Source organism: Ornithorhynchus anatinus, chromosome 14 (genome assembly GCF_004115215.2).
Source record: "Ornithorhynchus anatinus isolate Pmale09 chromosome 14, mOrnAna1.pri.v4, whole genome shotgun sequence".
Lineage (NCBI taxonomy): Eukaryota > Metazoa > Chordata > Mammalia > Monotremata > Ornithorhynchidae > Ornithorhynchus > Ornithorhynchus anatinus.
In genome coordinates, this window is record NC_041741.1 from 37000931 (window position 1) to 37028513 (window position 27583).

Consider the following 27583-nt stretch of genomic DNA (forward strand, 5'->3'; position numbering starts at 1 on the left):
GGAGCACTGGAACTAGACAGAAGAGGGTGCTGTTACCACACTGTGAAGAAATGGGAGGGTTAAACAGAAATCCTGCTTAAAATAAGGATGCGGCCTTATTATCTGTATCAATAATGTTGTCCTATTGCTGTTCCCCACAGTTCTCTAGTTTGAAGAATCATTTTGATTTTAAAGTTAGTGTTTTGGAGATAGGCAGAGAGTAACAGCAACCTCAAAGACTGATGAGCTCTTATAAAGAGCGCCTGAAAAAAAGCAATAGAAAGTACTAGTGAGAATATGATAAAAAATGTGATGGAAATTCGGAGGGTAATAGAGCAGAAGATAGATTTAAAAATAACTGAAGAGCATTCTCTTCTAGGAAGCTCTTTTCAACCTCCAGTGAGGACTACTGCAGGAATCGTACAGGGAAATCAGTTATCACATAAAACTGGAAAGCTCTGATAGCATAATTTGGAAATATTAATGAGGGTACTTTTCCAGGTTTCAAACTTCTAAAGTCAATCTTTAAAAAAAACCGAGGTTAGAGTTAATTTTCAAAACTTAGCTCTTTTAGTCGCATACATCCCCTGACAAAATCATTGTTTTTAGGGGTGGTTGTTTTTTTGAAGCAGTATAGACATTACTTAGTGGTACAGATGGTTTGAAATTTCTAATAAATATGGCAGTAAATATTTTAAGCTCCAAAATTTGGGGCATTTTTCGAATGCCAAAGGAAAAGCAGATTATTATAGTCTAAATGCGGGCTTCTTGTTTGCAGAACACCAGGACCATCTAGTGGAGTTTGTTTGAACTACACTGAATTTTAATCCTACTCGATAAATTCATTCATTCAATAGTATTTATTGAGCGCTTTCTATGTGCAGAGCACTATACTAAGCGCTTGGAATGGACAATTCGGCAACAGAGAGAGACAATCCCTGCCCATTGACGGGCTTACAGTCTAATCGGGGGAGACAGACAAAAACAATAGCAATAAATAGAATCAAGGTGATGTACATCTCATTAACAAAATAAATAGGGTAATAAAAATATATACAAATGAGCGGACGAGGACAGTGCTGAGGGGAGGGGAAGGGATAGGGGGAGGAGCAGAGGTAAAGGGGAGGAAAAGGGGGTCTAGCTGAGGGGAGGTGAAGGGGGGGCAGAGAGGGAGCAGAGGGAAAAGGGGAAGCTCAGTAAAATAGTAGTTGCAGAGACAAATAGTAATTGCAGAGATAAACCCCAAGGTGAACTCTCTCCAGGTGGTCGAAGTAATCCTCTTTCCTCCTTATTTATTCATTCATTCACTAGTATTTATTGAGCGCTTACTACGTGCAGAGCACTGCGCTAAGCGCTTGGAATGGACAATTCGGCAACAGAGACAATCCCTGCCCATTGACGGGCTTACAGTCTAATCGGGGAGACGGACAGACAAAAACAACAGCAATAAATAGAATCAAGGGGATGTACATCTCATTAACAAAATAAATAGGGTAATAAAAATATATACAAATATTTAGAAACCCATCCTGAGTTAAAATTCCACTGCTGAGATGTACACGAAACTTGTACCTCAATCTTGTCTGAATAACCAGCAAGGAAGGAAAACTGCGGAAATCAATCTGCCATGTCCCTTCCAGGCCAAAGAGGAGACACAGCAACAATATAGATGGAGAAAAGTTGGGTTCCCACACAACTCAAAAACCATTTAGAAAGCAAATGGCTTGACCTACATACAAGACACTCCTTTAAAAAGTTCTGGAACTGCTGACCTTCTCGGTTAGCCTTGCTCATGCTGCTTGAGGAACCTGATTTGGAAGCTGTGCAGCTAATTGGTTCTGGCCGGGAGCAAGGCAGTTCCTTAAGAAAAAACCCCTCCATCCTTTCCTAACCTAAACCCTAAACCTAAACCCTTAGCCAAAAATCGAACACCTACTATCCCAGAGGTCACAGGTTTGAATCCCGGCTCTGCCACTTGTCAGCTGACTGTGGGCAAATCACTTAACTTCTCTGTGCCTCAGTTACCTCATCTGTAAAATGGGGATGAAGACAGTGAGCCTCATGTGGGACAACCTGATTACCCTGTATCTACCCCAGCACTTAAAACAGTGCTCTGCACATAGTAAGCGCTTAACAAATAGAGAAGCAGCATGGCTCAGTGGAAAGAGCCCGGGCTTGGGGGTCAGAGGTCATGGGTTCAAATCCCGGCTCTGCCACTTGTCAGCTGTGTGACTGTGGGCAAGTCACTTAACTTCTCTGGGCCTCAGTTACCTATCTGTAAAATGGGGAATAAGACTGTGAGCCTCATGTGGGATAACCCGATTACCCTGTATCTACCCCAGCGCTTAGAACAGTGCTCTGCACATAGTAAGCGCTTAACAAATACCAACATTTTTAACAAATACCAACATTATTATTATTATTATTACTATGTTTCACTTCACACAATTAAAGAGATAACCACTACAGTTCCAGCACTTTTTTTTAAAAAAGACAAAAATCCCATTTTTTCTGGGCCTAGTGATACATTTCATATTTTTGAAACAAAATACCTTCAGTGGCCATCGAATGAATTTAGGGAGCCTAAATAAGTTGTGATCAACTATACAACCAGCTATCCAAATATATAATGGGTATCAAGCTTGCTTCTGGGGTCAACTGAGAGACGTCCCTCAACCATGTGGCTACTTTACCCTCCACGTCCAGTGAAACCTCAGATTGAATAAGAACCTGTTGAATCCAGATCTCCCTTCCTCACCTGAGACAGAGATGGGGATTACATAGCAAAAGGAACTGTAGCTGCCTTTCTTGTATCATTACTATTATTATACCTGTTAAGCGCTTACTACACCTCAAACCCTGTTCAAAGCAATGGGGTGGATATAAGTTATTAAGTTGGACACAGATCCTGTCCCACATAGGGCTCACATTCTAAGTAGGAGGAGAGCTGGCACTGAATCCCCTATTTTAAAGATGAGGAAACTGAGGTACAGAGGAGTCTGCTAGGTGATCTTAGGCAAGTCACTTTACTCTGTTGCAGTTACCTCACCTGTAAAATGGGGATTAGGAACTGTGAGCCCCATGTGGGACATAAACTATGCCCAACATGAGTAATTTGTATCTACCCCAGTGTTTAGTACAGTACCTGGCACATAGTAAGCACTTCACCACCACCATTAAAAAAGAGTGATAAACAAATGGCTATGGGCTGATGACAGAAGGTTCAATAAAAGCTTGTTGCCGACGTCTAGCTAAGAGCATTTTTCCTGACAATAACCAGATTGGTCCAGCAGGCTCAGTCATTTTGTGCCAATGAAATGATACCATCTTATTGCCTCAGTGGATTTTCAATATCTAGTCCTAGTCACTTGTCTGCTGTGTCACCTTGGGCAAGTTACTCAACTTCTTTGTGCCTCAGTTCCCTCATTTGTAAAATGAGGATTCAGACTGTGAGCCCTGTGTGGGACAGGGATTATCTTGCACCTAACCCAGTGCTTAGAACAGTGCCTGGCACATAGTAAGCACTTAGCAAATACCATAATTATTATTATCACACTAGTCAAAAAACAATGGCGCAAGTTTCAGTGCAGCTACCAAAAATTAGTTATGGCATTCTTTTTTTTTAATGGTGCTTGTTAAGTGCTTACTCCAGGAACTGTTACAAAATAATCAGGTTGGACACAGCTCCTGTTCCACATGGGGCTCACAATCTAGGAAGGAGGGATTAGTGTTTAATCCCCATGTTACACAAGCAGAAATTGAGGCACAGAGAAGTTGTTACTTGCCTACAGTTACACAGAATTATTTCGGGTCCATGCTTTTTCCACTAGGCCTTGCTGCTTCCCTTATTAAATGCTTTCTAGGCACCAAGCACTGTGGTACGCTCTGGTTTCAAAACTAATACAGCAGATCAGATATAGTCCCTGTCCCACGTGAGGCTCACGATCTTGGTGGGAGTCAGAAGTACCTGCATTCTAATCCTGGCTACGCCAAGTTTGCTGTGTGACCTTGGCAAGTTACTTAACTTCTCTGGGTCTTGGTTCCCTCAAATGTAAAATGGAGATTAAGAGTGTGGGCCCCATGAGGGACAGGGACTGTGTCCAACCTGATAAAATTGTATCTATCCCAGTGCTGAGAACAGTGCTTGGCACATATTTAGTGCTTAACAAATACCACGATGATTATTATATTATAATAGTATATGTATAGTATAGTATATAGTATAGTATACAGTGTATAGTATAGTATGTAGTATAGTATAATAATCATACTATAATAGTATATAATAATATAAAAATCATATTATTATTAGATGAGGTAGTCCATAAATCAGCTGGTACCATGCCCGCCTATAGCCTGTAAGCTTTCTGTGGGCAGGGAACATGTCTACCAACTCCGTTGTACTCTTCCAAACATTTAGAACCCTATGCTCTGCACAAAGAAAGCATTCAATAAATACCACTGATGATGATGGTTAATGATGCCATACCAGCAGGGCAAACCTGGGAATGGGTGTGTGGCTTTCATCTTCCCATGCAGCAGCTGAAAGTATCTCTTCATTGTTTAGGCAAGTCATTCCATTTGGGGCATTCAACACCACCAATTTCAAAAAAAGTTAGACATAAACATTTATCCAAGAAAGTTTACAATTTAAATCACTGTTTCTGATATCTTTTATAGATCTGAGGAAGTGAGATTTGTTTTCACCCTTTATCTGCTAAGAATTAAATCCTGAAGATGTGAACTTGCTGTATATTCACAATAAACACTGTCTCCTCTCTTCCAAATATACTGGAAATGGCAGTTGGAAAGTGTGGTCCCAGGAAAGGGACAGAGGAAGAGGAGGAACTGGATGAATAAGGGAAACAGGTAGACTTCAAAAACTAATACAAATATATTGAATACAATTTATTCTCAGCATTGGGATAGATACAGAGGACCTAGGATCTTGTCTTAATTATACCACTTGTCTACTGCGTGACCTTGGGCAAGTCACTTAAGTTCTCTTTGAATCAGTTTCCTCATCTGCAAAATGGAGACGAAATAGTTGTTCTCCCTCTCTCTCGGAGCTTAAACCCCATGTGCGACAGGGACTGTGTCCTATCTGATTATCTTAGGCCAGTGCTTGCCACAGTAAGAGCTTAATAAATGTTATCATTATTGGAGGGTGCAGAGACTTGGTGAACAAAGCTCTAGGATAATGGGGAAATATAAAGTAACTGAGAATATGAAGAAAGAAAAGGGGTAATAGCTGCTCTATAATTTAGGCCACTTTGGGCTAGTCAGAAGGTCTCTGCAAGAATACAAGGTCACTGATAATAACCATTTAGAACGTAGCTGAAAAGCGAAGCAGTAAAAAACAAAAAAAAACAAAAACAAAAAACCCCAGCTCAGTGTTTGGCAGTAAATGCCAGTGTGGCTGCAGGACTCTAGATGAGCCCAAGACATGTTTATCCAAGCTTTTATTTCCATTTTAAAAATATAATCTTTCATCATTTCACCAGAGCACTGGTTTAAATTTCCTGATATATGTTTTTAGTCCAGATGAATTTCCTATAGCAAGAAACCACTGTTTATATGAGAATCATATTTCAAATGTCCCTATGTGTGGTCTGCTAAGTATCTCTGATTTTAAAAATTAATTATGAAGTGAAAAAATGAAAAGCGTTGCTGCTTAAAATGCCTCTAATACCATCTGCATGCCTCCTCCAACGTTCCCCTGCATGTGTATGCATGATAATAGCAGCTCTATAATTGATTATGAGCTCACAAAGAGCAGATTAGAACATCAGGTGGGAAATAAGCAGCAGGAGAAGATTTCCTAAGCAACAAATGACTCTTTTCATGCAAATATCCTTAGCAAGAGAGACAAGAAATATCAAATAAGGATTTTATATATATCACACACACACACACACACACACACATTCTGAAGAGGTCAGCTTTCAAACTTTTCCATCAAGAACCAGCTGTTCTCTCACAAGACTAAATGTTAGACTCGGGATATGATCCACTCCATTAGGAGAGAGAATGATTGGTAGCAGAAAGCATTTTGTGAAGGGAACAGCTTCATCCACTGCAGAGTGCAGGAGCAGAGCATGGCATTTCAGAGTTCCCCCACGGGGGCGGCTCCTTTACAAGCCAGCATGGAGGAATGTGGCAGTGTCTTGGATTTCTATTTTGTCCCCGTTTTGTTCCTAATCACCAGCAGCAATAATTGGGAGGAAGATACGAGAGATTCAGATACAGGAGGTTTCTGTAGGAGGTAATGCAGATGCAGGCCTGGCACCGACGCCAGCTTGACAACTACGTCTGACAGTTATGCATGTACATAGAAATACCCACCTGCATACGCCCATGCACGCACACAGACAGTTTGGCTCATAACTGCAGTTTTCTTCTGCTGCAGAAGGTAGCCAAACTGAAACTAAGACCTAATCCAAAGAACACACCACATTCATTTTTGACAATATGCAGCTCCCAAGGGCCACCTGAAAATAGATAACCCTGGCGGACTGAAACAGAGCAGTAATCTGAATTCGCTGGTGGCGTTCTCAGGACTTGGATCTCTAGTGGCAGCTCCTTCCTGATTGCCTTGGCACAGCAGCGAGTCACTGCTACAGTAAGGGGGTAGCTAGGTGCGGAGGTGTTCAGATGGCACCAAGCGGAACTATTCTAAAAGAAAATACCCTCTCCATATAGCACGCCAGCAAATGTGGAAGTAGAAAGACACTCAGGGATGCTATTTTCCCCTAAAGGATTCCTCAACAACTGCTACAATGAGCAACACCATTTTATTCTAGGAAGAAAATAAAAGAAGGATCTATTCTCAAACATATGTAAGACAAGAACCATATTGCTGTTCTATTGTTCTGTAACAGCCATGCTAGAAGATGACACTAGAGATACAGGTGGTAGAATGTGCTTTTGCACCTCTGGGAAACTCTTTTGACTTAACTGACTTGGAGCATCACCTGGAGTCCTGAAAATGGGCAGCCAAGAATTACTGCGAGCAGAACAGAACTCCCGATATGAGCAACCTTCTTGAATGTTATTATTGAAAGAACTCTTCCTTGCCTACCCAAGCTCAATCTTGGATCCTGGATATCCTTACCATTGTCTTTTAGGCATTCAATCAGCTTTCCCCCTCCTACCTTACCTCTCTGATGTCCTACTATAACCCAACCCACAACACTTCACCATTCTTACACTAACCTACTTGTCATATATTGATTTCATCTATCTCACCGCCAATCCCTTTCCAACATCCTCCCTCTGGCCTGGAACTCCCTCCCCCGTCTTATCTGCCAGTCCACCACTCTCCCCACCTTCAAAGCCTCCTAAAATCACATCTCCTCCAAGGAATCTTCCCTGACTAATCCAAACTTTGTTGTATTGTCCCCTCTCCCAAGTGCTTAATACAGTGCTCTGCATTAGGTAAGCACTCAAAAAATATCATTGATTGATTGGTTAATATACCTGATCTAAGACAATCCTTTTATTCATGCCCACCATTCCTACCATATAAAATCTTTCAGTTGTTCTATATTAGTAGGTTCAGCCCAGATGTAGTTAAAGAGTAACCTGCAATAGGTGTATCCAAAATGTCTGTATTAGGCAATGGGGTAGGGCTCTGCAAATACACTGAAATATTAAGTTATATAGGAATCTGCAAACGAACCAGATGTTATGTTACTGTAATTCTAACCCTTAATATCCTTTATTATTAATGCTCAACACAAAACTGAGGTGATGCTATAAACTGCCTTAAGCACATGGTACAGCTTCAACCAGTTTTACTCTTGAGCTAAAACCAGTGCAGATTCATACAGAAACCTGTGCTCATCTCTTCTTGATTTGTAATTCAGATGCACATGCTCCCAAGACCCCGGAGCAAAATAGAAGGGAGTGCAGCAGAGTGAGACTGACAGGCAGTGACCTCAGATATGATTTAAAACCCATCCACATTAATGCTGTGCTAAAAGGCTGGGGAGTTCTGCATTTCCTGGGAGGAGCCCAATTTTCAGGGTTGAGTTCCTCATCCCCAAAACCACTAGAAGAACCCAAGCATCTACCACAGCAGTGGGGAGTTCAGGTGAGAGGAAGGGAGGGATGGAGGGAGAGAAGAGCGAAATCAGAGTGAGCATCAGAGTGAGAGATGGAGGTGGGAGGAAGATGTAAAGAGAGAACAATAATTGTATTTAAGTGCTTACTATGTGCAAAGCACTGTACTAAGCATTGGGATTGATACAGTATAAGGAGATTGGTCACATTCCCTGTTCCACATGCTGCTCACTGTCTAAAGAGGAGGGAGAACAGGTACTGAATCCCCATTTTACAGAAGAGGAAACTGAAATGCAGAGAAGTGAAGTGACTCGCTCAAGTCATACAGCAGGCAAGTGGCAGAGCCAGGATTAGAACCCAGGTCCTCCATCTCTCGGGTCTGTGCTCTTTCCACTAGACTATGCTGCTGCTCGTAAAAGAGAAGAGAAAAAGAGGAGGAGGAAGGGGAGAAAGGTGGGAGGGAGAGAGGAAGAAAGGGAGAGAAGGAGAGAGAGAAAATGTAATTGCTAAACCCTGGCTACCTGCAACAGAGCTGCAGTTGCCTGCCACTGTCAGTGTCACTGTTGGCTCCTCTGTGTTGTCTGGGACAGAATGGGAAGTCAACAGTATTGACACCATGAAGACATATTTCCATTTATTTGCTGCTACCAGAAAGCTGTCCCAAGAGAATCAATCGATCGATCAGTAGTACTACTGAGTGCTTACTCTGTGCAGAGAACTGTATTAAGTCCTTGGAAGAATACAATAGAGTTGATGAATGTGATCCCTGCCCATAAAGATCTTAAAGGATGTAGTCTGATTGTTCTGCATTAGAGAAAGAGAGAGAAAGAGTGTGTGTCTGTGTGTGTGTGTGTGTGTGTGCATGAAAGGGTATGTATGAGAATGAATTTAGAGTGTGTGAACACCTAAGTGTGAAAGATAAGCCAATTTGGGTAAGAGACTCCACAAATTTAAGGGTCTGTCCGGCCATTTCTTTTTGGTTTCCCACCGATTCTGGAACGTCCAAGGAAAAAACACCAGCCGAAATGCATGAACATCTTAGGCTACTAGCCAAATGACAGAGAGAAGACATATGCCCACGTTGGTACCCATGTCCCCCTTTACAGGAGTCGAGGGTGAGCAGAGTTTAGCAGTAATGAAGAGAGGAGTGGAAAGGGAAGCAAAGCAGAAGGGGAAGAGTGGGGCTGCCACTTGGAGGGGAACGTTGGAGAGTAGGGAAGGAGAGGCTTCTAGCAGGCTGGGGCCCACGGAGGTTCTGGCACCAGAACTACCATGGCACACCTCACGTGACAGATCCGAACACTGTACCACAGGGTGATCGAGTGGCACGTTGTCTCGGGGGCCCGACATCAGACTCGGCAGTTCTGGTTCCCAGATAGGGTGGGACCACCTTCCTCCACCGCCACACCTAAGGGGAGGTAACAGCAGCAATATCGTCAACTCAACCGGGCATCCTGGAACGAGCACTGAAACCTCTGCCAGTTGGTCGGTACCGGCAGTGGTAGATAGCAGGAAACACGGGAAGCAGCAGAGGGCCAGTGACTTCTCTTCCCATTCCCCACTCCTTCACCGCTTTCTTCTCCATTATCCTCTCTCCATTTCTCCTCTTTTTCTGTTCCTTCTTCCTCTCCTTCTTCCTCTAGATCTCTCCCCTTTCTTTTCCCCTTTTCCTCCTCCTTCATCTCACTGTCTCTAATCTGACTTTTTCTTCTCTCCAACTCCAGACCATTGGCCCTATCTCCCAGCCAGCCCCAACCTCAGAAGCACTGCTGTTTAATTCACTTGGAACGCCAGGAAATAGATTCACTTTATTTTTAGCCACTTCCTGCAATTTGTTTTGAGTTGACTACGAGGGCTGCGTAGTTTACTGAGTCTGAGGAAGTTAAAAGTTTTGTGGTGCTATGCCACTTCAAAACCCTTTTGTAAGGAATGTGGTACTCGGAACAAATCGTTATCTTTCTAAAAGGTTGTATTTCCTAGTACAGAAGGAGCACCAGACCTTAGCAATACAGAATATATGGCGGTTGATGCTTTGTCACCATGGAAACAGTTATGAAAATCTCAAGCTGAGTACACGGACCAACATGTTTTACACCAACAGGACAAAATTAATTGTGGGAGTATTTTTAGAAATACTTGATTCACAGTTTTTGAGGACTACAAAGAATCACAAGTGCATGGCTTAACATAAACCCCACAACACAGTTAGACATACAACATTGTTCCTGGAAAATGTAGAAAGCTGAAATGCAATCCATTCCAAGTCAAGTTTATGGATTCCGCATCTCAACAAAATGGGACTTTGGTCAACCACTGTTATAGAATCAGAGAGCTTACATTTTTTTTATTCAGAGTGAAAGCTATTTAGACCGTGTGCCCCATCTGAGACAGGGACTGTGTCCAACCTGATTATCCCACATCTATTCCAGTGCTTAGTTCAGTGCTTGGCCCATAGCTAAGCGATTAACAAATACCACAGTTATTATTAATTACTAGAGTACTGTACTAGGTACTTGGAGAACATAAAAATGAAGTAAAAGAGGTGATCACGGGCCCCATGGAGCTATGGTCTGAAGGAAGAGGCCAGAGACACTAGTTAGAGCAGATACAAATAACAGGTTCAGATGTATCAATAAACCAAACCGAAGTAAACAAACTAACTAGTGAATGTGGAGGTGGCTGATGGAGAGACACAGTAGGAAAGGTGAAGGGAATAATCAGGGAATGTCTCCTGTAGAAGATGACTTAAATACTTCTTGAAATCCTCACTCAATGCATCTTGATATCATTTTGTGATTGTCACCATTATGAACCACACAAGGGACAGGGACCACTTTAATTCCCACCAGTGTATTTTTGTACAGTGCTCTGCACACAGTAAGTGCTTAATAAATGTTACTACTACTAAAAAAAAAATGGTTGTATTTGTTAAATGCTTACTTTGTACCAGGCACTGTACTAAGTGCTGCGATGGATATAAGCAGAATGAGTTAGACACAGTCCCTGTCCCAGGTGGGGTTCACAGTTTTAATCCTCATTTTACAGATAACTGAGGAACAGAGAAGTGAAGTGACTTGCCCAAGGCCACACAGCAGACAAGTGGCGGAGTGGGATTAGAACTCAGACCTTCTGACTCCAGGCCAGTGCTCTTTCCACTACACCTACTTACTATTACTACATTACTGACTTACATTTAGTTTTTGATAGTTTATGACTTCCAGGTTTTCCTATTGTTTCTCCTTTCCTTCTCCCTTTCTCTCCAATTTATTTCTAAGATTCTATAATTTCCCTTTCATTTCCTGACTGGCAGTAATGGCAGTTGTTCGGAAGGGATACCAGCAGGAAAGGGGTGTGTGGAAAATCTGGTAAATGTGAAAGCTTCGAGGATTTGTAGTGTTTGAAAAGACAGGCAAATTAGGGCTCAGTTACTGGCTTCCTTCTGTTTCGATTTTTGGGATGGAACACATTGGCTGCATTTCTTTCAATGAATTGCTAATTAATTAATTGCAAATCTTACTGTCACTTAAGAACTATACTTTATAAATCTTAGGGGAAAGATTCATTGTCAGGAAGGACCAATATATTTTTTTCAGGGGATTAAACTGCATAATGAGTCCAATATTTCCAAGAAACAAAGTTAATATTAAGATCAGGTCTATTCCAGCAAATTATTCTGATAATTAAGGGCTGTGGGGAAATAGTGATTGGAGATGGAAGATTAATCAGGAAAGGATTCCTGGAGGAGATGAGATTTCACAAAGGCCTTGAATATGGGGAGGGCAGTGGCTTGAATGCATAAACAGTATGCAATTTATTGGGGTAATAATAATAATAATTGTGTTAGTTAAGTGCTTACTACGTACCAAGCACTGTGATAAAGCCTGGGGTAGATACAAGATAATCAAGTTCCACATGGGGCTCTCACTCTAACAAGGAGGAGGAACAAGTACTGAAACCCCATTGTGCAGATGAGGGAACTGAAGCACAGACAAGTCACTTGTCCAAGGTCACACAGCAAACAAGTGGTGGATCTAGGATTAGAACCCAGGCCCTCTGATATCTGACTTCCAGGCCTATGCTCTTTCTACTAAGCCATACTGTTTCTGAATGCAATTGGGGTGCATGCCAGTTGCTTTAATCTTACCTTTCCAATTTGAGTCTAATGATCTGCCTACATTTTTTTCCTCAGTATACTACATTATCATTGCAGAAAATTGTTTTCAGATTTTTTAATATTCCCTTTTATTTTGGACTTAAGGAAACCTACCTCATAACTATTAGACTATCAGACTCCAATTCATGGTTGTTGTTCTTTTAACCCAACAAAGATCTCAGATGAATAACTATAATTGAGGGAATACATTGTTGCTTTGGGGATAAAGATCTATGTGGCTGATGCACTGAAATGCTAAGTGTAATTTTGGAAATGTGCAGTTTCCAGGTGTCCTGTGACACAGAGCTCCTTAGAGATAACCTTGGTTTATTACTCTGTTCCAGGTGTGAGAGGGAGGCACCGGCTTGAAATGTTCGAGACATTTTCACTCCAGAAAACTTAAAACCAAGAGAGTTACCCGGTCAATCAGTATGTCGGTCACTCATATTTATTGAGCACTTCCCATATGCAGAGCACTGTACTAAGTGCTTGGGAGAGTACAAAATAACAGACACATGGCCTACCCAAAATGAGCTTACAGTCATCAGTCAAATCTCTGTTGAATTATTTCCTCCTTGAATTCTATTACATGGCTGTAAGCTTGTTATGGACTAGGCACGTATCTCCTAGTACTGTTGTACTGTCCTCTCCCAAGTGCTTAGTACAGTGCTTGGCACAGTAATCACTCAATAAATACGATTGATTGATTGATGGCAATTTTGGGAAAATTCTTTGCAATTGAAAAAGAGGGTTCATTTAAAAAAAAAAATCTGCTCTTGCAACAGTGCTTTGTAAAGGCTCCGGAGAGATTGCGATACTCAGAGGGTAGTTTGAAAATAGAAACCAGGTCTGAATGATAATGATAATTGTGGTATTTGTTGAGAGCTTACTATGGCGCATACAAGCAAATCGGGTTGGGCTCAGTCACTGTTCTACATGAGGTCACAGTCTCATTCCCCATTTTACAGGTGAGGTAACTGAGGCCCAGAAAAGTGAAGTGACTTGCCCAAGGTCACAGAGCAGACAAGTGACGGAGTCAAGATTAGAACCCAGGTTGACCTGAGCCCCAGGTCCACGTACAAATGCATCAGTGCAGCTGGGAATTTTGTTTTAGAGCAAACAATGCAGAAGGGTGGGATGGTCGTGCTCGGCCCTTTTTGCCATCCTCATAATCATTTCCCGAATTCCACCCTGAATACTAAATGCACTGATTATTTCATTTTAGCTCTGATCTGTCTATCTGATCCTTGAAGAGAGGAGGGAGGAGGGGGTAATGCAGAGGAAAACAGCTAGAAATTGCCAGGATTTGTACTGGATTTAGCCTTCAAAGTTAACAGTGTAGGCCGGTGAATTGTGGATTTATTAGAGCTTTCGCTTCTCCTCCATCGCTATCAAAAGCACAGTGAGCAAGTTGTACATCAGGGCAAGGAGCAGGAAAAGTGCCCAAAACCTACAGAGGAGAGGTTAATAGATATCATAAAATCTAGAGGAAAGAAAGAAAGAAACATTCACACTATCAAGAGAACTTCCAGAGAGAATAATCAAGGGAAAGATGTGCTTGACACTATTTGGTCCAAGATCAACTGCAGAGAGATACTCCATTTCCAAAAGGATATCTGAAAGAAGCAATCTTAAATATATCACAGTTGCTTAGCAGGAGTAATACTGTTCATCAACTGGTGAAGCAGTGCTCTAAGTGGGATATTAATTATCCACTGCTATTAAATTATCATTCAAACCAAGGTTCGGAAAAGGGCATAGGAAAGGAAGAAAAGAGAGAAAAGTAGGATAGTACTGTGCAAAAGTCGCTCTCTCAGACTGCCTTGGTCTCTGGATTTATTTTTATCAGTTTAGTTTGGGTACCCAATCCTATATGTCTTGTCAAATTTGAAATTTTGTATAAAACCGGGAATTAAGCTTTCATATGCAAATTTTTCTAGAGTCTGGTACTTTCCTCCACTTAAAACAACTATTTTTCCTTCTGCTTAGTTTGGTTTTAAACCTTTAACAATGAGAAATTAACTGTTCAGAAAAAGAAGGTTTTAACTTCTCATAGTGAATTCCAGCCAACTAGGAGCTACTAGTAAGCCCAGGCCAGCAAAATCCATGTGAAATCATATTATTTAGGTTGGAATTTCTATTCCACCTTGTAAAATATATATATATATATATGGAAAATACATATTCATGGAAAATACAAACATATATACATACATACATATGTATATATGTATGTATGTATATATGTTTGTATTTTCCATGAAGAGTCAAATGCTTAGTGTCAAATAACTGACCACCGCCTAATTGCCTTTTTCTTTCAAGGCAATAGGTGTTTTCTCTAAAACATAATATACTGCATGATAAAGTATATTTTTACGATCTTCCAACCTAGACCTTGATGTTTTTTTCTATTTGTTCGTATCAGTGATGTCTGTAGGGCAAAGTGTCAGCAGGTCACAGCCCGCTGGCCCTTGAGGCAAACCAGGGTGTTTTGGTACTTCCAGCTTTTTTGGAAAGTTTCAAACTGCTCTTCCATTTTAAAATGTCTATTTGCCTGTAAGGACCACCCAAAAATAGAGTTTATGCCCCTCTTCCCCTCCCCACTTCCCCTACTCCCTCCCTCTGCTCTACCCCCTTCCCCTCCCCACAGCACTTATGTATATTTGTATATATTACTTATTACTCTATTTTATTAATGATCTATGATTCTACTGATCTATTTTGATGGTATTGATGCCTACTTGTTTTGTTTTGCTGTGTGTTACCCCCTTTTGAACTATGAGTCTGTTGTTGGGCAGGGACTGTCTCTATCTGTTGTTCAATTGTACATTCCAAGTGCTTAGTACAGTGCTCTGCACACAGTAAGCACTCAATAAATACAATTGAATGAATGAATGAAAAGAGAAATGAGAAAGGCCAGGATTAAGGAGCTTTCCTCAACCAGAACTTGAGGCCAATGAAGTATGGAGCTCAAACCAGCTATATGGAAGGGCTAGCTAATTCAACTCCTAAGAGCCTGACTCCTTAGTCCTCTTCTTTTCTCTAAAACATCCTGTTAAGTCCTAAGGGCTCTCAAATTAAAGTATCTCAGTTGGTGGTATAAACTAAGCACTTACTATGTGCCAAGCATCGTAGTAAACACTGAGTAGATAACAAGACAATCAGGTTGGACTCAGTGGAAAGAGCACGGGCTTTGGAGTCAGAGGTCATGGGTTCGAATCCCGGTTCCGCCACTTGTCAGCTGTGTGACCTTGGGCAAGTCACTTAACTTCTCGGTGCCTCAGTTCTCTCATCTGTAAAATGGGGATTAAGACTGTGAGCCCCACGTGGGACAACCTGATTCCCCTGTGTCTCCCCCAGTGCTTAGAACAGTGCTCGGCACATAGTACGCGCTTAACAAATACCAACATTATTATTATTATTATCACATGGGGATAACAGTCTGAATAGTAGGTAGAACAGGTTTTGCAACCCAATTTATAGATGAGGAAACTGAGACACAGAAAGAAGTGACTTGTCCAAGGTCACACAGGAAGAAAGTGGCAGAACCAGAATTAAAACCCAGATTGTCTGACACCCAGGTCCACGCTCTTTTCATTGGGTCACACTGTTTCCTGCTCCCTGTCCTTTCTATGGAAGAGAGAAATAATAAAAGGGGGATTATTATTGCCAGCAAGTGCTTGACAGCCATTGTTGATTAGAATTTTTTTTTTTTACTGCATCTGCATTACTTTGATTTCTTTGTTCGACTGAACTCTGATCCTGCAGTTGTGGTTATCTTGGATTTTCTTTAACTTTGTAGTGCTCTTGGGTCACCGGGAAGAGGCAAATTGGAAGGGCAAAGCCAATCACCCATGCCTGCTTCGGGCAAAGTGTATGAATATATGGAGACTGACAGCACCATGTTTAACGTCCCTCTTCAACTCCAGCTCGCAAAGGAAATTCTTAGAAACTAGGTTCGCTCTTTTCCAGTCCAGTGAAAAAAGACTGGAGAGTCATTTGTATCTTTCCATGCGTCTACCATTCTAAATGATGGGGATGGGAGAGGCAGGAAGAGCGAAAGGTGGTGGAAAGGAACTCGGAGTAAGTGACCATGCTTGCCATATATATTAAAATCTTCAAAGAAGGTCTTGGAGTTGACTGAGACCCTACCAGTGCTTCCTTAATAGGCAAACTCATCTATTAATCACAGTGCTAAAAACTTCTATTGCACTCTCCCAAACATTTCGTACAGTGCTCTGCACGCAGTAAGCACTCAAGAAATACGGTTGATTGATTGATTAATGAAATGCAGCTGGAATCACTTCTTATTCTCAGACTATTCTTACTATGACCCTGGGTATTTAGATTTTCAGAAATAATTCTCGTTAAAGGATCAAAAGGCAATATTCTTCAAAGATAAAAGATTATATAAGTATAAAGCTTCAAATTGCAGTAAGTCACAAGTTTAAATTATAAACTTTACCTATACTGAGAAGAAAATGTATTATATAAGTATGAGGCTCACTATTTATCCTAAAAAGTTATGCAAATATTCTTCCAAGAAGAGGGTGAATCATTTATTTCACCTAAGAAAAGAACGAGTCCTGAATAATCCACATCCAAACTTCAGATCGCAAATTTTGCAACGAGCATTTTTGACTTTCCTATAGATGCAAGAGATCAAGTCTAGAAAACAAAGAAACAACTGATTGCATCATACAAAGTCACTGTATTCCATAAGAATAAATGTGAGATGTGATTTCTAATATACTATGAACACATGCATGATTTGTACTGGACCCAGGCAAACCATTATCCAGATTTTTCTGAGCTAGGCAAGATCCAGATTTTTACATTCTGTAGTTCGGTACTTATGAAAAACATTTAAAAAAAAAAAGCAGGAAAATGTAAGCTGTTGTACGAGATGTTATGTTGGAATATAAATTTTTGTATAAACTGAATACAAGACAGAGTGGAGTACTGTGTTCTACCAGCAGAGTTCAGTGAATGACATATAATGTTCACCAAGGCATATGAAATAATTTTACCTCCTTTTTCCCAGTCCTTTAGTTTTACTTGTCATTTATCATGATTACCACATTATCCACTCAATCAACTGGGCTGCATTTCGGGGTCCTCAGAGGGCTCCTCAGGGGGCAAGGTGGCTCTCCCCGGACCTCTTGACAAGCACCCCCTCTATTTCTCCACTTCACCTCCCCTGCAGCCGCTATTCCAGGGACGTAAACAATCTCCAAGGTGTTGGCAAGGGAAACACTTACCATAGAGAAAGTGTAAAGGCCAGCCCGTATTCCCACCGAAGGGAGAGGTAAGAGAAGACACATTTTGACCTCAGGGCCTACGAAAGCCCATTAGTTCAGAGTCCACTGCACTCTCGATGTGTGATCTTTGGTAGACTGAGAGAGAAAGATGCCACCCACTCAGCATAACCACAAATCTGTGCTGACCTTGTTCCAAACACTGGCACATGCAATTTTTACTGCACAGTACACATATCTGTGTATTGTAAGGGGCCCAATACTTACTATCTATGCACAGTGAGTGTACACAGAACAGCAGTATACCAAGTTTGACTTTTGTTTTCTGAGGTGGTGCCCTTCTCTCCATAAGTGCAGGCAGGCCAGAAAAGATCCAAGCACGATGTAAAATCCCTTCCATACCGTGAGCCCGGAAAGGTACTTCCTTGTTATCCTGCTGCATTTGCCTTTTACCAAGAGAACAACCTCTCTCTCTTGATTGCCGCTGGCTAAGCTAGTGGGCCGTTGTTGTTTTCTACGAACAACTCACTGCTCTATCACACGGCTTGCGACTGGGCTTGACTACACTTTTACATGTTTCTTCTGTGCTCTTTGTTTCTACAAGCTCTCTTACAGCTTTCCACATTCCTCTATCAAGCTTGTTCAGCAAAACTGTAATGAAATAGACAACGCCTCACTGCTGACCAACTGACCCTGATCCAGAATGGGCATGGGCACACTTGGACACCATGTGGCCGGATGCTCAAGAGGCCATGTGGCTACCTGATGCCCAGACCGGCCTCGCTGCTTCCTACCATGTGACCAGGGCTTAGTTCAGTGATACCATCGATTGTTTGAACAGAGGATGGAAATCTCCCCCCCTTGAAAGAGTGCAGGTGGTCACAACCAGAGGACCTGAAGCTCCTTGCCGTCCTTTCGATGTGGGCCTCAAGACCATAAAGCAACAACTTTTTAGCAGTTCCTGTCACAGAGACTTCAGGGGATGCTCATATAGCCTATTGAGTTGGAAGAGGTCCTGGGGGATTGGAAGTGAATTCTGACAACAGCTTTAATGTGGCTTAAATAGGAGTGAATCTATACGATTCTGCTTTACTCTGATGGTGACCGATTAAGGATTAGACAGAGCGCCTCAACAGTGACCTTATCAACCATTCCTCTGTGTATACCTTGAGGATATCGATCTCTTTGGGGCAGCCAATTCTGTGGAGTTGTTACCAGAGGCATGTTGAGGGGTAAACTGATGGGCAACTGCGAGATTTATGAACAGCATATAGAGGTCTTGATGTTGCCCTTCTTCTACATCTGACTTGCTGTAAAGGTCATTTGTATTATGCTCTGCTTTTATCTGAAGCCACTTTCTCATTCTGAGAGTGCACGGTTACTGATGCTTTTCAACACCCTGTCCAGAGGAATTCTGGCTATCTTGCCAGCTATGGAGAGCCATGTCATACTAGTCAAGTTCCCTTATGTTCCAACTGAAAATAGCAATTATGGTGGTATACTGAGGAAAAGCCTGTGCTAAGGATAAAATCTCCTCCTTGCTGGGAGATTCCTACAGAATGGTTCAGTTCCATCCAATGCACTCAGTTCCAGGTGCTTCAAAAGAGCACGGGCTTGGGAATTAAAGGACGTGGATTCTAATCCCTTCTCCGCCACTTGTCTGCTGTGTGACCTTGGCCAAGTCACTTAACTTCTCTGTGCCTCAGTTATCTCATCTGTAAAATGGGGATTAAAAGTGTGAGCCTGACGTGGGACAATCTGATTACCCTGAATCTACCACAGCATTTAGAACAGTGCTTGGCACATAGTAAGTGCTTAACAAATACCATAATTATTATCATCATCACTTTTCCCGGCTTTGCCTGTGGTAATGACTGCCCGGCCTGAGAGAAATGTACTCCTTGGTGGTACTGTGGATTTTTGTTTACAGTCACATAATTTCCTTAATGTACTATACCTGGCCCTATGAACAAGCCCACATTCCACTGCAAATCTCATTCTACTGAGCAATCAACCCCAATAAATGCTGTTAATTTTAGCTATTAATTAGTCTATTTGAGAAATGGTTGGAACCTGGACGGAGTCTCCATTGGGATTGATGGATGAACCTCGATCCTAAGGCTTCATGACTGAGAAACTGCATGAAGAAATTAGGGTGCTAGGGGTTTGTTTAATGCCGCTCAAACTCTTTCATCCCTGCTGGTCAAAATGATGCAAAATGGCTACAGAGGTTTTAAACATTTATGTTCAAAGTGACCACAACACAGGGCCAATGCTGTTCTATAGTACCATAATCCAGAAGGCAGGAGAAATATTACTTCTAGGTGCTGCACAGTGCCTCTCACTGAAATAAGTCACCAAACTCATGACACTCACTACTTCCTGAAAAAATCCTTTGAAAATGTTGCCATTCTACAATTTTCTAAATAAATACCTAGTCCGTCCCAAGAAACATACATGTCTAAGAAAAAAAAAAAATCAGTCCTTTTAAAATTTTGCTAAGCGTGGACAAGTGGTCTTTTTTCATATTCTGCAATTTGTATTATGTGACACTTGGTTTATATTAATTATTGGAATTGGTAGAGCTATGCAACCCTGAAATTTCCACTGAGAGAAACTGATGCTAATTACAGGATAAAGCACTTTTTCTAGTGAATTTAGAAAAATGACCACCTTCATCTTTTTGTTTATGAAATCTTTTTATTTTCAACAACTAAAATCTCCAAATATTTTCATTATTTTCTAAATGACTGAATCCATGCTTGCTTGCTGATGCGATATTTATTCATTTTCATAATACCAAACCAGACTTAACCTACTGTCAGTTTACTTTGATGTTTCAATGCTCTATTTTCCTACAATTATTTATGTGTCACCAGCAGCAGAGTAGCTGAGAGATAATGAAACCAAAGGATATGCCCAAAACTAGAGTATCCAACAAACCCAAGTTTTGCAATATTTTTTCTACTTGGTCTGAACTTGGTTCTCCACTAACCTGTGAAGGAATTAACCAATTACACAGCAAGTCTACCCCAAGTTTGTTATATGGTCGTCCTTCCATGTTCAAAGAAGACACTACGTGTCTACAAAGAATCTACAGGATGCCAAGCATTAATACAAGACCTCGCTGGCAGACATTCTCCCATTTTTCATTCAACAAGAGATAAACAGTAAATAGGTTAGTCATTAACTCTAGATGGTTGATCCAGTACACTGTTAAATATTAATGAAACCAAATTAATAAAGCCGAGCAGTTTTAAAAGGACATAGTCAACTCATAAATGATTGCAGCAATTATCAGCGGTAGACATAAAAAACCTACCAGAATGAAAAACAATACAACTCCCTCCTAACATGGGATGGACACAGGCCCCTCTTCCTCACTGGTGACCTGTGCTGGGACACTCTGAACCACTCTAGGGTCTCATTCCTAACATGTCTTGCTCCACTGGGGCCAGAAGGTCAGAAGCACCTATTACAGTGCTCTCTGCAAACAGTAAGCGCTCAATAAATAGGATCGATTAACAGACAGTGACAACGGCCTGGTCCACACAACACAGAACATTGGGAGGGCCATGGTAGTTGCTGAAGGAGAGGCAGCTACTTTGGCTGTGGTTATTTCTGTTGGACTCTGACCCTCTTGGAGATTGATACCCTGCTCCTCTAGCCACAGTACCCAATGACTCTTTTTCATTTTTATTTTGTGTATTTCCCTTGGTCTTTTCTTGTTGTTTTAGTATTTCATTGTTTCATCTCTCCTCATCCGTCTGTCACCAGATCCCTTCCCCTTCTACCACCTTCTATGCTTAGATTGACAGTGACTGTCAAATTCCCCCGTGTATCCTTTCCCAGGATTTAGTAGTCAGGCATATACTAATCACTTAGTAAATACTATTGCTACTGGTGGGACTATTCTTCTACTGTACCTTATATTGTCACTTAGATCGAATGGACAATTCCCTATCTGTCCCCTAGGTAGACTGTCAGCATCTTCTAAAATGGACTAGTTTATGCAAGTGTCCCCCAACACCCCTCTCCCTCAGACCTCTGGACTGGAAATGATGTTTCTTGGTCAGACGGCAGAAGCAGCCAACTGAACGTTATTTGGCCTAGCTTTCTCCCCCTGAGGAATCTGATAAAGGACTGTAAGTTCATCATGGGCAGGAAATGTGTCTGTTCATTGCTCTACTGTACTTTCCCAAGCACTCAGTACAGTGTTCTGCACACAGTAAATTCTCAATACGATCGACTGACTGACCTGCCTTAACAACTTGGGTTTGTTCTAAGACCATCCTAGGTTGATCGGGATGAGAGTGCACTCCAGTCTAGATTATCTTAAGACCCAAATATCCCGAGGAATCCAGGACTTCACTGGAGTGACCCAGTCTCCCTGGAGTGTTTGGATCCGGGACTCTTCCAGGGAAGGATCAGATATTCAGGCTCTGCTGCTTGATGAAACAGATCCTGTAGAGGAGTCCCCAGGCTCAACTGTCCCCAGTGGAATCAGTAGAGTTGGAGCTAAACCACACTAGCCCTCAAAATACAGAGAGGAGAAATGAAAGCCAAGGAGAGTCCCAAGAAACCTAGATACCCAAAGGGTTAAGAACAACTTGGGAAGCATTGTCTAAAATGAGAATTTCATTCATAGCAAAATGAGTGATCAAAGTAGTATAGAAATATCAACTTACATTAATTAATTCGACCTCCCAGATTTTTTTCAACAGATCCATCGACGTGTAGCCGTTGATCAGAAAGGGCTTGGTGTAGTCTCCCAGTTCAATGGAATCCAGCCACTCGGCCACTGAGGTGGGGTGGTAGCCATCCTGACCGATAGGCCTCATCTGAAATGTAAGAACATACATTAAGGGGTATTTTTAACTTAGCACTGATGTCTCAAAATCAAAACCGTATCTGGTTTAAAACAGTACTTTATACCCCCAGTGAATGCCATATGCGGCATTTTGAACTTATTTTGATACTAAGTCTTTAATAATTCTCACGTTGAATTGGCTCCCCAAAATATATTTGATGAATTTCAATTTAGCTGCTATTTCTACCCCTTATCTGAAAGTACTAAATGTGTCAAACCTCTGTTTCAGATGTTATTGGCATTAAGTAGGAAGGAATTTGAAGTGATGTGCAGTCAAGAAGGATGAGATACGGTGTTTGATGGGAAGGGAGTTTCACCCTTAAATGGGAATGACATTCCATATTTATGTTTTTATTTCTGTAAATGCATATGGGATATATATGTATACTATATATGCTATAGCTATAAAACATAAAAACATGTGAGCAAAAGTATACATCAGAAATTTCAAAATTTAGCTATATTTTTGGGAAGCAGCATGGTCTCGTGGATAGAGCATGGTCCTGGGAGTCAGAAGGCACTGGGTTCTAATTTCATCTATGCCACTTGTTTGCTGTGTGACAGAGAAGTCACTTCACTTCTCTGGGCCTCAGTTACCTCATCTGTAAAATGGAGATTAAGACTGTGAGACCCAGGTGGGAAAGATACTATGTCCAACCTGATTAGCTTGTATCTACCCTAGGCCTTAGAACAGTGCTGTATATAGTAAGTGCTTAACAAATCCATTATTATTATTATTATGCTTTTGAAAGAGATTCAAAACTATTGTAATTTGTTCTGATATACTGCTGGAAACTACCACACTCCTGTGGTGAGTCTGTAAATAAGGATTTATGAGGATTTTAAGACTACGTGTTCATAGAATCTATAGTCTGACAACTAGTAATATGGGCAAACTGGTAGACATTCTCCCATTTTCTGACAACTATATGCAGAACATACTTTACTTTAAGAGAACCATGAAGGATGACAGCAGCATAATGTTTCTGAACTTGTATCAGAGAGAGAAAGTGATTCCAGCAAGAGAAATTTCTGAGTATAAAATTTTTCATGAATTATTTTCAGCCATTAAACCTTCTCCCCTTCTAGGCTGTAAGCTCCTAATGGGCTGGGAATGTGTCACCAACTGTTTTGAATTGTCCTATCCCATGTGCTTAGGATAATTCCTGCAGACAGTAAGCAGTCAATACATACCAGTGATTTATCAAGTGACTGACTGAAATTAAGTTTGGCCTTAAACTAAGGATTTGATTTTTAAGGCAACATGCTTCTGGAAATTGCAGTGTTTTTTGTATTTGTTTTTTAACCGGGCACATACGTTTCATTCCTTCAATCAGTGGAGAGACAGCCAGCACTTTATCAATTCATCCAAACTACTACTTAGCACTGTGGTCTAGTGGAAAGAACACAAGCCTGGGAATCTTGAGGCCTGGGTTTTAATCCCAGTTCTACCACTTGTCTGCTTGTGTGACCTTAGCAAGTCACTTAACTTCCCTGGGCCTCAGTTTCCTCATCTGTAAAAAGGGGATTGACTCCTACTCCCTTCTTAGATTATGAGCCCCATGTGGGACAGGGACTGCATCCAATCTCATTACTTTGTACTTAGTACAGCGCTTAGTACAGGGCTTAGCACATAGTAAATGCTCAACAGTATAAAAAAAAATTCAATCAATCAGTAGTATTTACCACATGCTTACTCTTGTGCAGACCATTGCTTGGAACAGTTGTACACAAGACCCTTACCCTCAAGGTGTTGGGGGAAAGACACTGAAATAAATTCCAGGTAAGGGGAAATGATAGAGCTTAAAGATATGTACCTCATCATTATGGTGTGATACAAAGGGGCAATTTCCAGCATGAACAGTCAAATGAAGAAAACTGCACTTGTAGATTTTTTCTCCTTTCATATTCATAGGTATAAATATGATAAAGTGGGCTTAAGGGGCAAAATGTATTCACCTACTGAGATATTAGCTTGGATATCTGATACAAGATTCATCTATAAACAAATACTTTGTGTTTTGCCATTAATAAATTTTTCCTATCTGTTCTAATGCTTTCTGACACTGGTTCTCTTCCTATCTTTCTGGCTGCTCCTTCTCAATGTCCTTAGCAGGCTCCTCCTCTGCCTACCACCCTCTAACTCTGGGGGTGCCTCAAGGTTCAGTTCTGGGTTCCCTTCTATTCTCCATCTACACCCGCCCCCTTGGAGAACTCATTCAGGGCCATGGCTTCAACGACCACTTCTATGTGAATGATTCCTAAATCTATATTTCCTGCCTTAACCTCTCTCCTTCTCTTCAGTGTCACATTTCTTCTGCCTTCAGGACATCTCTACTTGAATCTCCCACTGACTCCTCAAATTTAACATATCCAAAACAAAACTCTTCATATTGCCAGCCATACCCTGTTCTTCCCCCATCTTTCTCATCACTGTAGACAACACCGCTAACCTCCCTGTCTCACAAGCACGTAAGAGAAGCAGGGTTGCCTAGCAGATAGAGCATGGACTGGGAGTTGGAAGGAAGTGGGTTCTAATCCTGACTTCACCACTTGTCTGCTGTGTGACCTTGGGTAAATCACCACCAATGCCGTTCTTCTAAAAAAAACTGCTCAGTCCACACTTTCCCCTCCTCAAGAAACTCCAGTGGTTGCCCATCCACTCCTGCAAGAAGAAACTACTTACCATCAGCTTTAAAGCACTCAATCAGCTCACCCCGTCCTACCTTAACTGACTTCCTACTACGATGCGTCATGTTCACTTTGCTCCTCTAACCTCAATTTACTTGCTGTACCTCCATCTCTCCTCTCTCGGATCGCACCCGGAGGGTTACCAGTACCCTACCAGTCTCAGCTACAGGAGGCAGAGTCAAGCAGAGGCATAACCATTCCATTCCTATCTTGGGTTGCAGTTAGCGAGGGAAAGACGACCTGCTACAAGTCAAAACTCAGCCGTGCTGAGCAGCAGCAGCATGGGAGAAAGTCGAGAGCAGAAACTCAGGTTTACTGCGTGGAAGGCAACGGTAAACTCATTTCTGTATTTTTACCAAGAAAACTCTATGAATACACTACCAGAACGATTGCAGATGGAGAGCGGGACATTTTGGGAGAGATGTGTCCATGGAGTCGCTACAGGTCAGAGACCACTCAACAGCAAAGACAAGACCTCGATCTCCGCCCAATCTCTTAAGCGCACCCAGGGTGGGATCTGTGATCCGAACTGAACATAGAGGACCCTGCCAATTGGGCAGAGAAATCCTGGAGGGCAAAAGCGACTGGACCAACAGTTGTGTTGTTAGACTGTAACCTCTTTGTGGGCAGGGAACATGTCTACCAACTCTGTTACAGCATTCATTCTGAAGCACTTAGTAGACTGCTTTGCACTCAGTAAGTTTTCAATATGATTGATTGATTGATTGATTAAAAAATGCTCATGCAATGGTCATTATAAGAAGATAACTAACGGGTCAGTAGTATTATTTTCTGGGTTGAATTATGAAAAATACTATCACATGCATACTTGGGCAAAATAATGCTGGACTAGTATGGATGTAGATTCGGCTAGCAAAACTCGGGAGTTTCCAAAGATATTTTGTTCCTCATAATTTTTCATTATAAGTTTTGATCTGTTGGTAATTTTGTAAGTAGTACAGCTCACTGAACTAATGTTATGGGTTGATATTTCAATTTGATATTACAATTTATTTGCCTGCAGACACATTTCTTTAAGGCATGGATCCTTGGGCCTGTACTAATTTGCATGGCTGCTGAGTTTAAAAATAGGATCTTTTCTATTATCCTTTGATTCATGGCACCATTATCCAAGCTTACATTTCCAGGAAACATTTTACACATTTTCTTTTCCCTAAAAATGAAGCTTGTGATGTTAATTCTTGAGAACTTTAATATTCAACAGTATTTATTGAGCGCTTACTATGTGCAGAGCACTGTACTAATCCTCTACTAATTTTTTGACCATTGAAATAATTTTATAAAAATAAGATATCATGAAAAAGAGGATTTTTAATGATATTTATTAAGCCCTTACTATATGCTAAGCACTATGCTAAGTGCTGGAGTAGTTACAAGATACTCAGGTTGGACAAAGTCCCTGCCTAACATGCAGCTGATAGTCTTCAACGAAGGAAGTAGAAGTTAATTTCCATTTGCCAGATGGGGAAATGGAGGCCCAGATAAGTTAAGCCAACTTGCCCGATCACACAGCAGGCAAATGGTGGAGTCAGGATTAGAACCCAGATCCTCTCACTTTCAGGCCTGTGCTTCTTCCACCAGGCCACACTACTTCTTCATTTATTTATTAAAACTCTGGGTATGGAGCATCTTCCAAATTTTCAAGCTCTATCAGTACCGCACAATACTGGCAATAGACACATGGTCTGTTCCTTCTGACTATACATGAGTCAAGAAAGAGGTTTCAGAATGTTACACGCTGAAATTAATAGAAATATGTTTCCTGACATTCATGGAACTCTTCAATGGTAATGAAACATATTGCTTTCCGATTAAAACCGAGAGCTTTAAATGCTAATATCAATCTTGCCAACTTGATAAGATGATTTGCATATTATTTCTCATTTGCTTTAGAATTTAAAACTCCATAGTTCTTAAAGAAAGTAACACATTTTCTGAATGTCACTTTTATTTATTTATTTGAAATTATTCCTTAGAATTTTAAAATTGTATTTGTCATTTAGTGCCTCTAGTAACAAGAAAAATAGAAATTGCTGATTTAAATACTTCAAACTGAAGGCAGCAACACAATTGTTTTCTTTACCATTTCAACTGGTTAGGCTAATTTTACAAGATATGCTAATGTCTTGTCCTAAAATTGAAAAGGAATGGACCTCTTACTGAAACTGTCACTAATAAAAAAAAACTGGGATGCCATTAGCTCAGTGAACTTAAGTATGAGGAGTGATTCAGGATTAAGTCTGGATGTTAAGGTCATCCTCACTATCATCAGCAACAGTGTCAACTGTCTGTAGAGAACTGGGCTACGTGCTGGGGGACAAAAAAGAAGAAATAAAAAATCTGATCCCTGTCCTTACAATCTAATGGAGAAGATAAAGCGCAGTGAAAGGAAGCTGAGAACTTATAGAGAGTGGTTGGTCCCTGGTCTCCCGCCTGGATAGCTCAGAACTTCCAGTCAGCAGAGCTAACTGGGAAATGAGAATGCAACGTGTATTCCTAGGAGCTAGGAGAAACTGAGGTACGTCCTTGACATGTAAGCAGTTCTTA

At 41.2% G+C, this 27583-nt stretch overlaps 1 protein-coding gene across 8 annotated transcripts in view; it reads right to left on the minus strand.

The window, feature by feature from the left end:
• ANKS1B (ankyrin repeat and sterile alpha motif domain containing 1B) overlaps positions 1 to 27583 on the minus strand; it is a 587732-nt gene that overhangs the window by 153916 nt on the left and 406233 nt on the right. For all 8 annotated transcript variants that reach the window (XM_029079026.2, XM_029079024.2, XM_029079025.2 and 5 more), the window contains one exon: positions 22143 to 22295. In XM_029079026.2, the coding sequence (XP_028934859.1) occupies positions 22143 to 22295 (153 nt within the window). The remainder of the gene's footprint in view (positions 1 to 22142; positions 22296 to 27583) is intronic.